Source organism: Plasmodium chabaudi (genome assembly GCF_900002335.3).
Source record: "Plasmodium chabaudi chabaudi strain AS genome assembly, chromosome: 13".
Lineage (NCBI taxonomy): Eukaryota > Apicomplexa > Aconoidasida > Haemosporida > Plasmodiidae > Plasmodium > Plasmodium chabaudi.
The window spans coordinates 1318944-1332671 of NC_030113.2; the positions used below are offsets into that span (position 1 = coordinate 1318944).

The 13728-nt window shown below is 22.6% G+C and overlaps 5 protein-coding genes across 5 annotated transcripts; 3 read left to right on the top strand and 2 right to left on the bottom strand.

The window, feature by feature from the left end:
- Positions 1–211: 211 nt before the first annotated feature.
- On the bottom strand, positions 212–1033 carry PCHAS_1334600 (enkurin domain-containing protein, putative; the record flags this gene model as incomplete). The annotated part of the gene is made up of 1 exon (XM_736589.1): positions 212–1033. One exon carries the CDS (start codon positions 1031–1033, stop codon positions 212–214), a length of 822 nt encoding a protein of 273 aa, XP_741682.1.
- Positions 1034–2681: 1648 nt separating this feature from the next.
- On the top strand, positions 2682–3804 carry PCHAS_1334700 (60S ribosome subunit biogenesis protein NIP7, putative; the record flags this gene model as incomplete). Its single annotated transcript, XM_016799280.1, has 6 exons — positions 2682–2737; positions 2878–2964; positions 3053–3098; positions 3186–3341; positions 3459–3611; positions 3763–3804. 6 exons carry the CDS (start codon positions 2682–2684, stop codon positions 3802–3804), a joined length of 540 nt encoding a protein of 179 aa, XP_016654592.1.
- Positions 3805–4668: 864 nt separating this feature from the next.
- On the top strand, positions 4669–7221 carry PCHAS_1334800 (conserved Plasmodium protein, unknown function; the record flags this gene model as incomplete). The annotated part of the gene is made up of 1 exon (XM_731104.2): positions 4669–7221. The coding sequence occupies one exon, from the start codon at positions 4669–4671 to the stop codon at positions 7219–7221; it is 2553 nt and encodes an 850-aa protein (XP_736197.2).
- Positions 7222–8441: 1220 nt separating this feature from the next.
- On the top strand, positions 8442–11403 carry PCHAS_1334900 (conserved Plasmodium protein, unknown function; the record flags this gene model as incomplete). The annotated part of the gene is made up of 2 exons (XM_016799281.1): positions 8442–8628; positions 8732–11403. The coding sequence occupies 2 exons, from the start codon at positions 8442–8444 to the stop codon at positions 11401–11403; spliced, it is 2859 nt and encodes a 952-aa protein (XP_016654593.1).
- Positions 11404–12274: 871 nt separating this feature from the next.
- PCHAS_1335000 (DNA-3-methyladenine glycosylase, putative) lies at positions 12275–13573 on the bottom strand (the record flags this gene model as incomplete). The annotated part of the gene is made up of 1 exon (XM_735402.2): positions 12275–13573. One exon carries the CDS (start codon positions 13571–13573, stop codon positions 12275–12277), a length of 1299 nt encoding a protein of 432 aa, XP_740495.2.
- Between the last annotated feature and the right edge of the window lie 155 nt (positions 13574–13728).

Here is a 13728-nt window from a genome sequence, read left to right on the forward strand (position 1 = left end):
TATATGTTTTTTTTTTAATAAAATCTAGTCGTATAATTATTGCACCTTTTGTTTTATGAAAAATATATAAGACACAAATTTTATTTTATAAACTTAAAATAAAAAGTGAATTAGACATGTGTTGTTACATATAATGTAAACATTATGAAAGTGATATTATTTTATAAATTTGGAAAAAATAAAACAGGATGAAAAAATGGGTACTATCCATTTAGAAGTCAGATTTCTCCAATTTCTGTATATCCTTTTCTAATTGATTTAATTGTTTTTCATAATTTTCTTTTTTTTTCAATTTTACAACAGAATTAACATCAACAACATGTGATATTTTCATATACTCTTTATTAATTTCATCAAATTTATTTTTAAGGTGTATTAATAAATCTTGTTTTTTAGTTTCTAATTCTTTAGCTATCTTTTCTTCATCAATAATATCTTGTTTTTTTAAATTCTGTTTTTCTTTTAATTCTTCTTTCATTTTTATAAGATAAGGACTAATTTTCCCATAGTCTTCCTTAAGTAATGGATCTCCATCTAATAAAATTTTTCCTACTTGTTTTTTTTTTTCAACCGGTTTAGCATTGATTACTTCTACAGCATTATCATATACATAATCTACATCAGCAGTTATATTCATTAAAGGTATATCATTTATATCTGGTATTTTATCTTTATATTTTTTCTTTTTTATCTTAACAGTTAATAATGATGGGTTTGTTTTTTTTATTTCACTAAGGGATGCTATAATTGTATTTTTCTCGCCTTTTTTTAATACTTTTTTTTCATAAGTCTTTTGTAAATCTTTTACTTTTTTTTGTTTTTCAACTTTTTTTATTAACTCTCCTGAAACATTTGCAATATTATATCTTTTCCCTCTTAAATTGAATGTAGAATAGCTTGGTAATAAATTTGGGTTATGGATTGATTTATATAAAATATTTTTTATTTTTATTTCATCACTTTTTTTTATTATATTATACACATTATCTTCTCCCAAATCGATACTTTCAAACATGGCTTCATAGTCTTCCATTTTTTCTCATACTCTATTTTTACACTAAAGGGGTTCCTATTTTTTATTTAAAATCGTCTAGAGATTTATGGTGTGTGTATTATTAAATATGTATATGTTAATAAATTATATATATATATATATATATATATGCGTATATAATAGCGATTTTCCCACTTTTTTTTTCTTTACATAGTTATAGATCAAGCATATTTTATATTTGTCTTTTTTCTTAACTGTGCCAATAATGTAAAATTAATGATATTACAGTAAGAGGGGATTTATAATATATCCAATTCGATTTATATAACTTATTAAAAAAATATAATAACTTTTTCAATTATTATATTTCATATTATTTTCCTTTTATTGCTATTCATTTTATGCATATTGCATAGTTTAACTTTATGAGTTTGAAATGTGAAATGCACATTGCTTGGAGACTATAATAATATACCCTCCCGCATTATTTATAATTTTTTTATAAAAAATATTTATTTTAATTTTTGTTTAAGCACTTCCATAAAAGCATAGAAATAACACATATTATTCATGCATGTGAAAATGATTTTCGATAAGCATACTATAGTATGAATATGTAGAGAGGAAAAATGGGCATCATATTTTTATGGAAAAACCTTAAGAGAAAAGATAATATAAACATAATTCTTTTCTAATACTTTCCTTAAGTGTCTTATATCGGTGTATTACATAAACTTTCGATTCCCTTTCTTTGAATACTTGCATATTAGTTTGGATATTTTTTTAAGGAGAGTTAAAAAAAATCAGCACCTTTTTATTTAAAATTGTGAAAAAATGGCTATACCTTATAACCTCAAGTATTAAGACATTTTGAAAATGTAAAGATAATAATAAGATTTTCGTTCTATTATAATTTATGTATAAAAATGGGAACTTTAAAGAATATATACTTATGGAGCTATAATTTGATGATTATTTTTCAAAAAATTTAAACGTCTTAAACCTATATATAGTAACTCTCTAAAATTAGCTATATGAATAATAATATTATATGACATTCATTTTTTTTTTTACAAAATTTTAATTTAAAAAAATATGTATAAGTTGGTTTTCAATTTTACCATCCTATTTATATACATTCCTTTTTTTTATTTCAAAAATGAAACTTTAATGAGAAAATAAAAAATAATATGCCAATCCAAATAAAAATAAATGCACAAAGAAAGTGTATAAAATTTGGTTTATTTCCAAATTGTCAAACAAATTAGCAATTTTCTACAATATATATTTATATACATAACGGGTTACCCCCTTTTTTATTTTTCTGTCATTTTGTATACTTCGTTCTATAAAAAAAAAAATATGACTTGTTCAGAAAATAAATTATCAATGACATAATTTTTTAAAATATTTTTATAATTAATAATAAAAAAAATATATATATTTATATTTTTTAAAAAAATATGTTATATAGGTGTATAATACAAGTATGTATGTAGTTTATGTTTGCATACACTTTTTATCACAATATATAGAGATGAAATAAAATTTAATCAAAATTATATAATTATTATTAACAAAGGATTTAAAGTAATTTTTTTATTATTTTTTTTTATGAACTAATTATTAATATTTGGCTAGTTAGGAGAAAATAATCATATATATATTCATAAAGTTCCATTGCAAAATGAGACCACTGAATGATCAAGAGACTATGCTAGTTTTTAAGAAGCTTTCCAAATTGTAACAACAAAAAAATATGCATATATATATAGTTTGATTAAAATATTTGTATTGTTTCATTTTTTTGTCATAAAAAAATGGATTTATCAAAAATTATTAATTTTTCCCATACATTTGTATATGTTTGATTTTTTTGTTAGTGTTGGAAATAATTTGCTGAGTATGTTGTCTTACAATAACGAGGAGTATGTTTTGAGACTTCACAGATATAATGTACATTTTGTTAGGTAACTATAAACATAAAAAATAAATGTATATACAAGTTTGCCCATATATGTATGAGCATATATTTTATTATTTGGTTCCCCTTTTCAGAGCGGACATAGCCAAACAAGCAGAATCGATTAATAAAAATTCACTAGTAAGAACCCTTTCCTTTTTTACAATAAATTAAGTCAACCTAATCAACAGTTATTATGTCATCCTCGTTTCGTTCATAAATTTTTAGGTTTCATTAGGAATTTGTATTGGGAAAATTACAAAGGCACATAATTTTTTTCTTAAAATTACATCCCTATCTTTGATGAGCGAATTTTGTATTCATAAAATATGGCTGAAGGAGTCAGGAGAAAAAAACTTTTTATTCGGAAACAATGTCTTAAAGGTATAAGAAGGAAACCCAGATAAAAGAAACGAAAACAAAAGTAAACCATAACAATTCCACACCTATCATTATACTTATTTAAAATTTTATTATTCTATTTTATTAATTTTTTTGTAGAGCCATTTACTAAAAATCAGTGACAACATAAGAAAAGGGGACGGTGTAATTGTCCTATCAATGGATGATAATCCAATAGGTTTTGGAATATCAATAAGAAATACCCAAGACGTAAAATTGTTAAATATTACTGATATTGTATTAATTCATCAGGTAATTTTTGTTATATAAATGTGATTATTATAAAATATTTTATTTTTTCCGTTTGACCTTTTGTAGTGATATACCATATTATTTACAAACATATTCTAATAGGATTTTACATATGTTTTCAAAATTCTATAATTTTGTTCTTTCTTTATAGAGTGATGTTGGAGAATATTTAAGAAATGAAACGGCCTTATAAAAGTCGGCATACCATTTTTGGCTTATTTTACTTTGTATACATAATTATGTACCATTGTTTTTTAATTATATGAAAATTTTCAATTATTAATACTTTAAATTTTATTTTTAATTCTATTATTATTTTTTTTGTGAACAAATTTATTATAAAAAATATTCCTATATATTTATTTCATGATATTGTTTGTCATTTTTAAAATTTCCTCATTGCGCATGCTATATTTTTTTTATAAGTATGCAATTTTTCAAAAAAATTATTCGGAATATTTCTGTAAAATAAAATGGAAATATTATTTAAACAATCTTTTTAATTATATTTGTTACTAATTTAAATTAAAAGAGTTGCATAATAACATATTACAACATTTTTGTGGTTAATTTCTTTGCAAATACACTGCTCTGAAATTAAGTATATATTATATAGCCAAATAAAAATTATGACTTAGTCATAATATTAAAAGCAAAAAAAAAAAAAATGTCATAATAATTTAACAAAAATATCATATGCAAATATTACAAGTTGAGAAGATAATACAAAAGAATATTAACATATATATATGACATTCCATGCTTGTAAATTTTTTTTTTGTAATTACTGTGAACTAATGAATAGTTTCCCAAACCAAACAACTGCATAAATCTTTTTATGGTCTTACAATAGTTTTAATTATTTTATTTTTTTTCATTGCATATTTAAATGGGAAAAGGCAAAATAATATATCATACAAACATAATTATGAAATTAAATTAAATACATAAATTCATGTATTGTAGAAAAGTCAGCATATAATATGTACTTTTGTACGATTTATAAAAAATGCTTTTATTTTTTTTTAACCCCAATTTAATATTATAAAATATAAAGATGAGTAAGAGTAAAAAAAAAAGAAAGCACACATACGTGGAGGAAGAAGAAAAGAATTCATTTGAAAATGGAGTTCGAAAATTTAATAATAATTATGATAAAAATGTTAGACGAAAAATTTTTAATTTACCAAAGATAAAAGGAAATGGGATGGTAGTTTATGATGAAGAAGATGACTATAATGATAGTCAAGAAAAAATCAGACAAAAAAAGAAAAGTAGGAAAGAGGAAAAACGAGAACAAAAATTAAAAAGTATATTACAAGATATGAATAAAAAAAAAACAAATATAATTAAAAATTCGATTGAAGATGAAATGGGTAATATATCAAATAAAATGAATAATTATAAAGACATTAAAAATGTTATTGCTGATATATGTAATAATATTATGGGTGATCAAACTATGTACATAGACAAGTTCGAGTTACTTTTCTACATTTTCAACGAAGCAATAAAACGAAAAAACAAAATAATTAACAATCAATCGTTAGCGAATACTCCAAAAAATGGACACCCAAATGAATGCAAAACAAAATGTAAATACTTTGATGATATTACTAATGTAGTTTCCATTTCTATATGTACTGTTTTAAAATGTATAACACCATCCTATAAAATTATAAATATGAAAAATAATAATTCAAGCCCAAACAAACAAAATAATTCATCGAAAAATTTTTCAAAAATAATAGAGAATATAAATAATATAGAAGAAAAAATTGTAAAATATTTTAAAAAATTTTGCAACATATTAAAAGATAAAATTAAACAAAATATTATTGTTTATGTAAATTTACTTTGTGAAATTATAACAGTTAATTTACATTTATCAAAAAGTGAAAATTTATATGATTTATTAATTCAATATTCCAATTCACACACATATAATAATATAAAATATAACAAACAAAAAGAGACCAATAAAATTATGAACAGCAATAATAAAAACGCTGAAATGAATATAAACATACTTTGTATGAAATGTTTAAATACTATTAAAGAAATAATTGATAACGATTCTAATTTGTCTATTACTGTTTATTTAATAGATTATTTTGTTAATAATTTATTTAAAGGTAATTGTAAAATTAGTTCTGACTTGTTAAGAATATTTTCAAAAATTAAAATTGCTGAAAAAAAAATTAATGCAAAAATATATAGCCAAGATATGATAAATAATACTTCAATTTTAGACAAAGATAATAATAATGACGAAATAAATGCAAAAACAAATATAGGTGGTGAATTAAAAATAATAGAAAAAAATACAGAAAAAATATTGGACAATCTTTTTTTTGTTTATTTGTGTGTGCTAAGAGAGCATAATAAATATTCTACAATTTTTGTCAAAAATGTATTATATGCTATATCAACATATGCCCCTTATGTTAATAAATTATTAATGGATGATGTATTCCAGGAAATAAAAGCTCTAGCAATAGGGGACGATAAAAACAATGTAGTATCTTCAAATTCGTTAAAATTAGCGTCCATTCATATATTCCTTGAGATTTTAAACAAAACAAATGATCATATATATATCGATTGTTCATGGATTGCCCAATCTCTTATTGATTTATTAGATTCAGATTTGCCATATTTTCATATAGGCTCAGCTTGCTACCTTTTTGAAAATACAAATTTTATTTATAACAATTTTTTTGACAGTAATAAAGGAAGTAGCAACAATTTAAAAAATTCAGATCCTCTATCAAATGGGCACATAAATAATAACCATTTGATGGATAGTTCTAGTAACATTGAATTAGGGGAAAGTAAATATAATTTTTCATCAGAGCTACTATATTGTATTCATTTACTTTTGATAACAAAAAATTTTACTGCAAACTATAATACATTTAAATCTAGCAATAATAGGTTACTAGCTAAAATTGTTCATAAATTATATAATATTTCTTTACATTCAGATTATATAATATCTTTTTGTTTTTTAAAATTAATTAAAAATATTCTTGATAAATATCCATTAGTTAAGCCAATTGTTGAAATGGATGGCATCACTATTTCTATTATGGATGGAAATTTATCAGTTTTTTTTCAAAATATTTGTTTTCATTCCTTCTATTTTAATAATATATCATCCCTAGCTTTTGATATATCACTAAACGATTCAAACGACAATTATAGAACTGAATTGAATGAATACATAAACAGACATAATATTATTGGACAAAATAAAATTATTAATTATAATCTTAATTTAAAAGAAAAAGCCATTATTGATAGTAATAGAATGGCTAATTATAAGCCTAACGATATTTTTTGTAAAAATGTTGGAGATTATAAAAAAAATGATAAAAATACAAATTTTGATATGAAAAAATTTAAGCATACAAATAACATTTCTTATAATTCAACAAATATGAATAAAACACTAGCAGTAAATCTTGCACATCCACATATGTTGATGGCTATGGATTTTGTAGAAATTGTTTTCTCTCCATACAATGAGTTTATAACAAACTTTCAAATCAACTCTTCCACAAAAATGGGCAAGAATAATAACACAGATAGTGGTGCCACCGATTGAAAAGTAACAAAATATATCAAATAATAACAGTTTTAGCAAAAGCCCCTATTCTCTGCCTACACACATTTTGGGCACCTTTAAATTAATTTTTTATTAACCTTTTTTAATTTAACACATGTCTTTATTTCACATTTGTGTTTGTTTTTTTTACTATGTTTCATTAAATTATTGTTTATTTATTATTTTTTTTAAACTAAAAATTTTCAACCTATTTGCTATTTTAAATTAATTGGGATATGCCTGTAATGCTTTATTTTCCTCTTATTTAATAAAAAAAAATATATGAATATTTTTTATTAACCTGTTTGTGTTTACCTTCCCACATGTATACGCAAACAACTAAGTCAGCAAATTCGTTGTCATTGTCACATTTGGTGAAACTCAAGGTGTAATGTATATTTTGGTTTTTTTTAATTTAAAAGACAAATAAGAAAAAAAATGTGAATACAAAAAAATAATTAAAAGGAATGTAAATATTTTTTTAAATATATCATTTTATATTGAACAAAAGGGAACAAATTCCTAAATGGGATAACTGATTGGATAAACAAGGGAGTGTAAATATTTTTGTTAGTTCTCATTATTTTATATTTTTATTAAATATATTTAATAAGTTACTTTTTCGCTATATTCTATATATACATATAAATATTCATGTATATGTGTTATTTTTTATTATTCCCCATATTTTTTTTTGTTTATTTATATGTGTTCTTATTTTATTTCCATTTTCGATATTTATTTGAAATAAATATTATGTTAACTGATTTTTCTCAACCAGTTAATTTTTATGTTTATCACTTCCCATTATTTTGTCAATATTTTCGCTACTTTTTCGCTAGTTTTTTTTTTTTTTTTTTTATTATTTTTTTTTTTAATTGCTCATAGCTATCTTTAGCAAATTATTATTCTTTTGGAAAAACGAACTTTCCAATTGGCATTATTATATTTGTAATTTGTATGTATTACTAATATATGGGTATTGAAATATATTTGTCGATCTATTCATATATAGGTCATAAAACTAAATAAAATAAAATTTATTGTTTTAAAAAAGTCATGTTCTTATGGGCACGAACTTTTATAATACCTAATTTTGTATATCATGAAAATTGGCAAAAAGGAAAATAATTTTATTAATTTTAATTAGCCAAAAAGGGAAAGAATATAATACTTATCATTTTTTTTTGTGTATTTCCTTTTTTTTTTTTTACAAAGTTATGGATCAAATTGATAAAAATAAAAAAAATAACGAGCTATCTAGTACAGATTTTAAATTGTGTGACAATATATCTGAAGACGAACTAAATTTTGACCAAGAAAATGTATGGGATACTGATATAAATATTATAGATGATGAAATTAATAAAATAAATGATAATGACGATCCCTTAGTCCGTACTTTAGGTATGTATTTTCAAAATATGTTACATATAAAAGATATTTTATACATGCATATTTTTTCCATTTTCACACATTCCCCATATGCTTCTTATTCCTATTTATGCAGATAACAACCTCGATAGCAGCAATGTCAAGAATAAAACATGTGACGAATCAGCAACACATGAAAATGCTGATAAGTCTATAAATAATATTAGTTCAAATACAAACTTGCAATTTTCTGAAAATGTGTGTGCAGAAAATTATGAACAACTAAAAATACAATATGATAAACTTATGAACCAATACAAGGAGTATCAAAATGAGCTAGCCACACTGAATAACAAATTAGAGCAGTGTGAAACAAAATGTCAATCTTTTATAACCAAATTTAAAAATGAAGAAACTAAATGCAATAAATTGGAAAAAAAATATTACGACTTGGAATTTATAATGAAAAAAAAAGATGTCGAATTTAAAGAAAGTATAGAAAAATTAAATAAAGATATAAATAGCAAAACAATTGTTGTAGAACAATTGGAAAAATGTATAGAAGAATATAAAAATAAACTAAGCGAATCACAAGACTTTTTTATTCGAAATGAAAAAAGAAGTTTAGAAAATATGGAAAATAAACTGGCTTGTTTAGAAAACAAATTAAGAGATAGCACAAATGAAAACATATCATTAATAAACCAAAACAACGAACTTAACAAAATGCTAAACGATTTAAAAATGAGAAAAGAAGAAAATGAAAAAAATTTAGAAAGTTTAAAATATAATATGAAAATGAATGAACATGAATCTTTTTCAAACATCGAAAAAATTCAAAAACAAAATAGTCAAATAGAACTATTATCAAATGAAAATAGTAAAAATGAAAAAATAATAGAATTATTAAAAAATGATAAATTAAAAATAGAAGAAGAAAATGCAATTTTAAAAAAAAATTTATTAACAACCCAAGAAGAATTGAAAAAAATTGAACAGCATAGTTATGATATTTATGAAATGAAAAATTATTTAGAAACTACTCTTGAAAAACATAAGAATGTAATGGATCAATTAGAGTCTGAAAAAAATCAAAAAGAAAATCTAAAAATTAAAATAAAATCCTTTTTAACTGAAATTAAAAATTCAGCTATTGCATTAAGAATGTACAAAATGAAATGCTCATTCTTTATTAATATTATAAAAAATTATGAACATAAAGTTTCTGTTTTAGAAACCAAGTTAGAAAGTTATGAGTTGGACAAAGAACGGAACAATGAAGGAATCAATAAGAAAATTTGTCAAATTAGAAAAACTCAAAATGAAAACACACCAAATTCTGAAGATCTAAATGTATCATCTAAGCTTGATAATGAAGATATGCAAAATGAACCAACACACACACTAGACAATTTCAAGGATGATGAAAATTTTGATAATACCAACAATTATAAACTAAATGATAACCAAAATGAATTATTAGAAGAAAAGTTTTACCTTGAAGAAAAAATAGAAAAAGAAATAAATGAAAAAGAAGAAGCTTTAAATAAATTAAATAATCTAGAAACAATATTAAAAGAAAAGAATTTAGAAATAAATGATAAAAATTATAAAATTAATACATATAAATTATTAAATAAAAATTTGCAAAAAAGTATAACAAATTATGAACATAACATAAATTTAATGAAAGAAAATATACATAAATTAGAAAAGGAAATCGAGCTAAAAGAAATAAAAAATTTAATAGTACCACCTAAAATAGTTGTTAATATTTCAAAATTATCATCATTTGAAAATAATTTTAAAAATGAATTAAAAGAGTTAATTGGAACATCTTCTAACTTTTTAGGAAATACTTTTAAATATATAAATGAAAATCCATTAAAAAAAAATTTACAAACAAACCCATTTTTCTTTTCTTCAACTGAAAAAAAAAATGATAACACTACACAAATAGCTAATAATAAAAAAGACAATTTAATAAGTACCTATATCAATGATACTGTTGATGTTACAGGATTTGCTAAAAATTTTATATACAATAATATGAACAAAATACCAAATTTTATGAATGATAATAACTATAAAGCGGAAGAATATCAAAATGAGCTAGCCAAAAATGAACATATTTTTTCTGAACAGTCAGAAGAAAAACAATTCGAAAAGTCTTCTTTACTAACTGACGCAATATGGAACAAACAAAACGAAAACTCGTATGAGGAAAAACAAGTTATTACCTCACATTCTAATATTGACAACCAAAATGATAAAGATAATGGCAAATATGAAAAAAATGAAAAAAGTGACAATAAATATATTGACCTTTTTATGGGAAAAAAAAATATGAACACGCAAGGTAACAAACATAATGAAAAAACAAATGATGGCCAAGTTTCCCAATTTTTTATAAATACAGAAAATAAAATTAAAGATCTATTTGATCTTGGCAGAAAAAAAAATTATAATAAAGCAAAGGAAAAAACAGAGTCCTTTCAGGATAACACAAACGATATCACAGCTCTTAGTGAAAAGTTGTTTGGAAGCCTTCGAAATGTTGATAATAACAATAGTTATAATATAGAAGAAAAAAATTTTATTGCTAGTCAGAATGATAAGTTCATGGCAAGCGAGGAAAAACTAAGCACAAAAAAAACAGAAAATAACTTTTATATAAATAAAGAAAAAACTAATCAGGAATTTAATGCTAATGAAGAAAGCAAAGATGATCCAGAACTTGGCTTTTCTGGCGATGATGCACAAATAAATGATGTATGGGACGAAGAAATAGACTTAGACAATTTTTAAATAAACCGTTGTAAGAAGTTATACTAGAGCATGCATTAATAGAAAGGATGAACATGTGTAAATCCTTCATCTTGTTATATCATTAATTTTTTTTTCCTATTATTTAGCTTATGTCATGAATACACACATATATATATTACATATATATGTTCTATTTGATTTTTTGGTATATTTGCTATAACATTGGAAAAGAGCACAATATATTTATGCAACACTAAAAGTAAGCATTCGAAATTTATGCTACATAATATGTATGTGCTCTTTTATATTTTTTTTGTCGAATTTAAAAATTTAATTAATTTTTTTACTTTTTTTGATCTATATAAATACAAAACTCAATTTTTTTAATTTAAAAAAAATGACAATATAACTTTTTTTCAAATCAAAGATATTTATTACTAAGTAATAACGTATCTTTGTTTCTTAAACATAATAAAGCAATATACATTTGTATATGGAGTTATGATTTAACTTGTATTCTCATTTTTTTATGAAAAAAATTGGAATAAAGGTAAGCTTAAGGTGTTTATAAAAGGAATAAGAGTTTGGTCAATAACTATAATTACCCTTCATAGACAATAGGTATTCATAAAAAATGTAGTCAAGGCTGCAAAGGTTGCAAAGGGCAAATGTGGAATTCACTCCTAAGAATTCGGCACAACATAACACACTATATACAAATAAAAAATTATTTTTACTCTTCTATTGTTTAAGATGCCATTTATATATGTTTTAATTATTCATTTAGTGTCTTACTTTCAGGTGTGTGTAAAAAAAACAGTGTTATATTTTTTATCTTTCACTAAGACTTAATAAAATATAAAAATTATTACGAAATTAATATATGTATGTGGTTGGCCAGTAATTGGGTTTATTTTGGCAAAACTGATATGGATGGATGATTTTTTAAAATAAATCGATATTCATACAAAGCACATTCTTGAGCATAGGGAACTCCTATTCTTTTATCTCGTTGAATAATAATATCTCCATCTTTTTTCCATTTCATATATTCAAAATATTTTAATAAATGTATTTTATATTGTTTATATATGTCTATTATAAAATCTTGTTCACTATTATTTTCAAGATTTAAATTTTCATAAAAATTTAAAACATCTTCAATTGTTGGACAAATAGAAATAAAAAATCGACTTTTTTTTTTGATACTCAAAAAATTATTAACATTATAGCTAAAATAATATTTCTGATCTATTTTTTTACTAAAATTACCTGAACAGTCATCTTTTTTTATATTCGAAATATTATCATCATTTATTTTTTCTTCTTTCACATTTATTTTATTATCTTGATCGTTGCTTATGTCGAAATATAATTTTTTTTGATCATCATCTCGTGTAACACCTATGCATTTTGTTACACGTCCAGGGCCACTACCCAATTTGACCAATTGTTTATATTTTATATTTTTAAAAACTGTTTCCAATTGTTGTAAGCTTTTTAAATATGTGTTTTTTTTTATTATTTCGTTAGTACCATTTTTCTTGTCAATCTTATTATCTACCTCTTCGGTTTGAGATTTCCGATTATTCTTTAAGTTATTCTCTTTTTTATCAATAAAATTATCGAACAAGAATAAATCATTTATTTCTTTTATATCTTGAAATTTATTAAGGACAAAAAATGGAATGTTGTAAATAGGCTCGATTGATCTTATTAAAATAGCATCAGGAACATTTTCAGCATTCGTTACAATATTTAGACAATTATGCATTCCATAACATAAATACACATAACTAATTCCGCCATTCAAAAACATTGGCATATTTCTATTTGTTTTTTTATTGTTAAATGCATGTGAAGCTTTATCATTTATACCGTTATAGGATTCTAATTCGGTCATTCTCGACCCACATAATATATTTTTGTCGGGGTTATATACCCATAAAATATGACCAATTAATATTTCAGTTATTGTTAATACATTTTCTTGTAAATAAAATTGTTCATTTAAAATTTCTATATTACTATTTTCAAAAAAATATTTTAATAATATATAAACATATGATAAATTTGATGTGTCATCAATTTGTTTCGTTTTTTTTTCTTTACTAATTGGTGCTTGCTTTATTTTTGTTCCATCATTATTTTCAGTTCGTGCTATATTCGAAGCAGAACTTTGTAAATTTGTGTGTTTCCTTTTCCCCATTATTTTTTTTTCTAGAAATATGTTTACCTCACGAAAGACGCCAATGACTATGGTCCTTCCCTCTTTTCAAAATTGTAAGAGATTAAACAATTAGGGAACATAATTTATGACATGTTCATTGGAAAATGTAAATTTCTATCGTCTATTTATGTGCA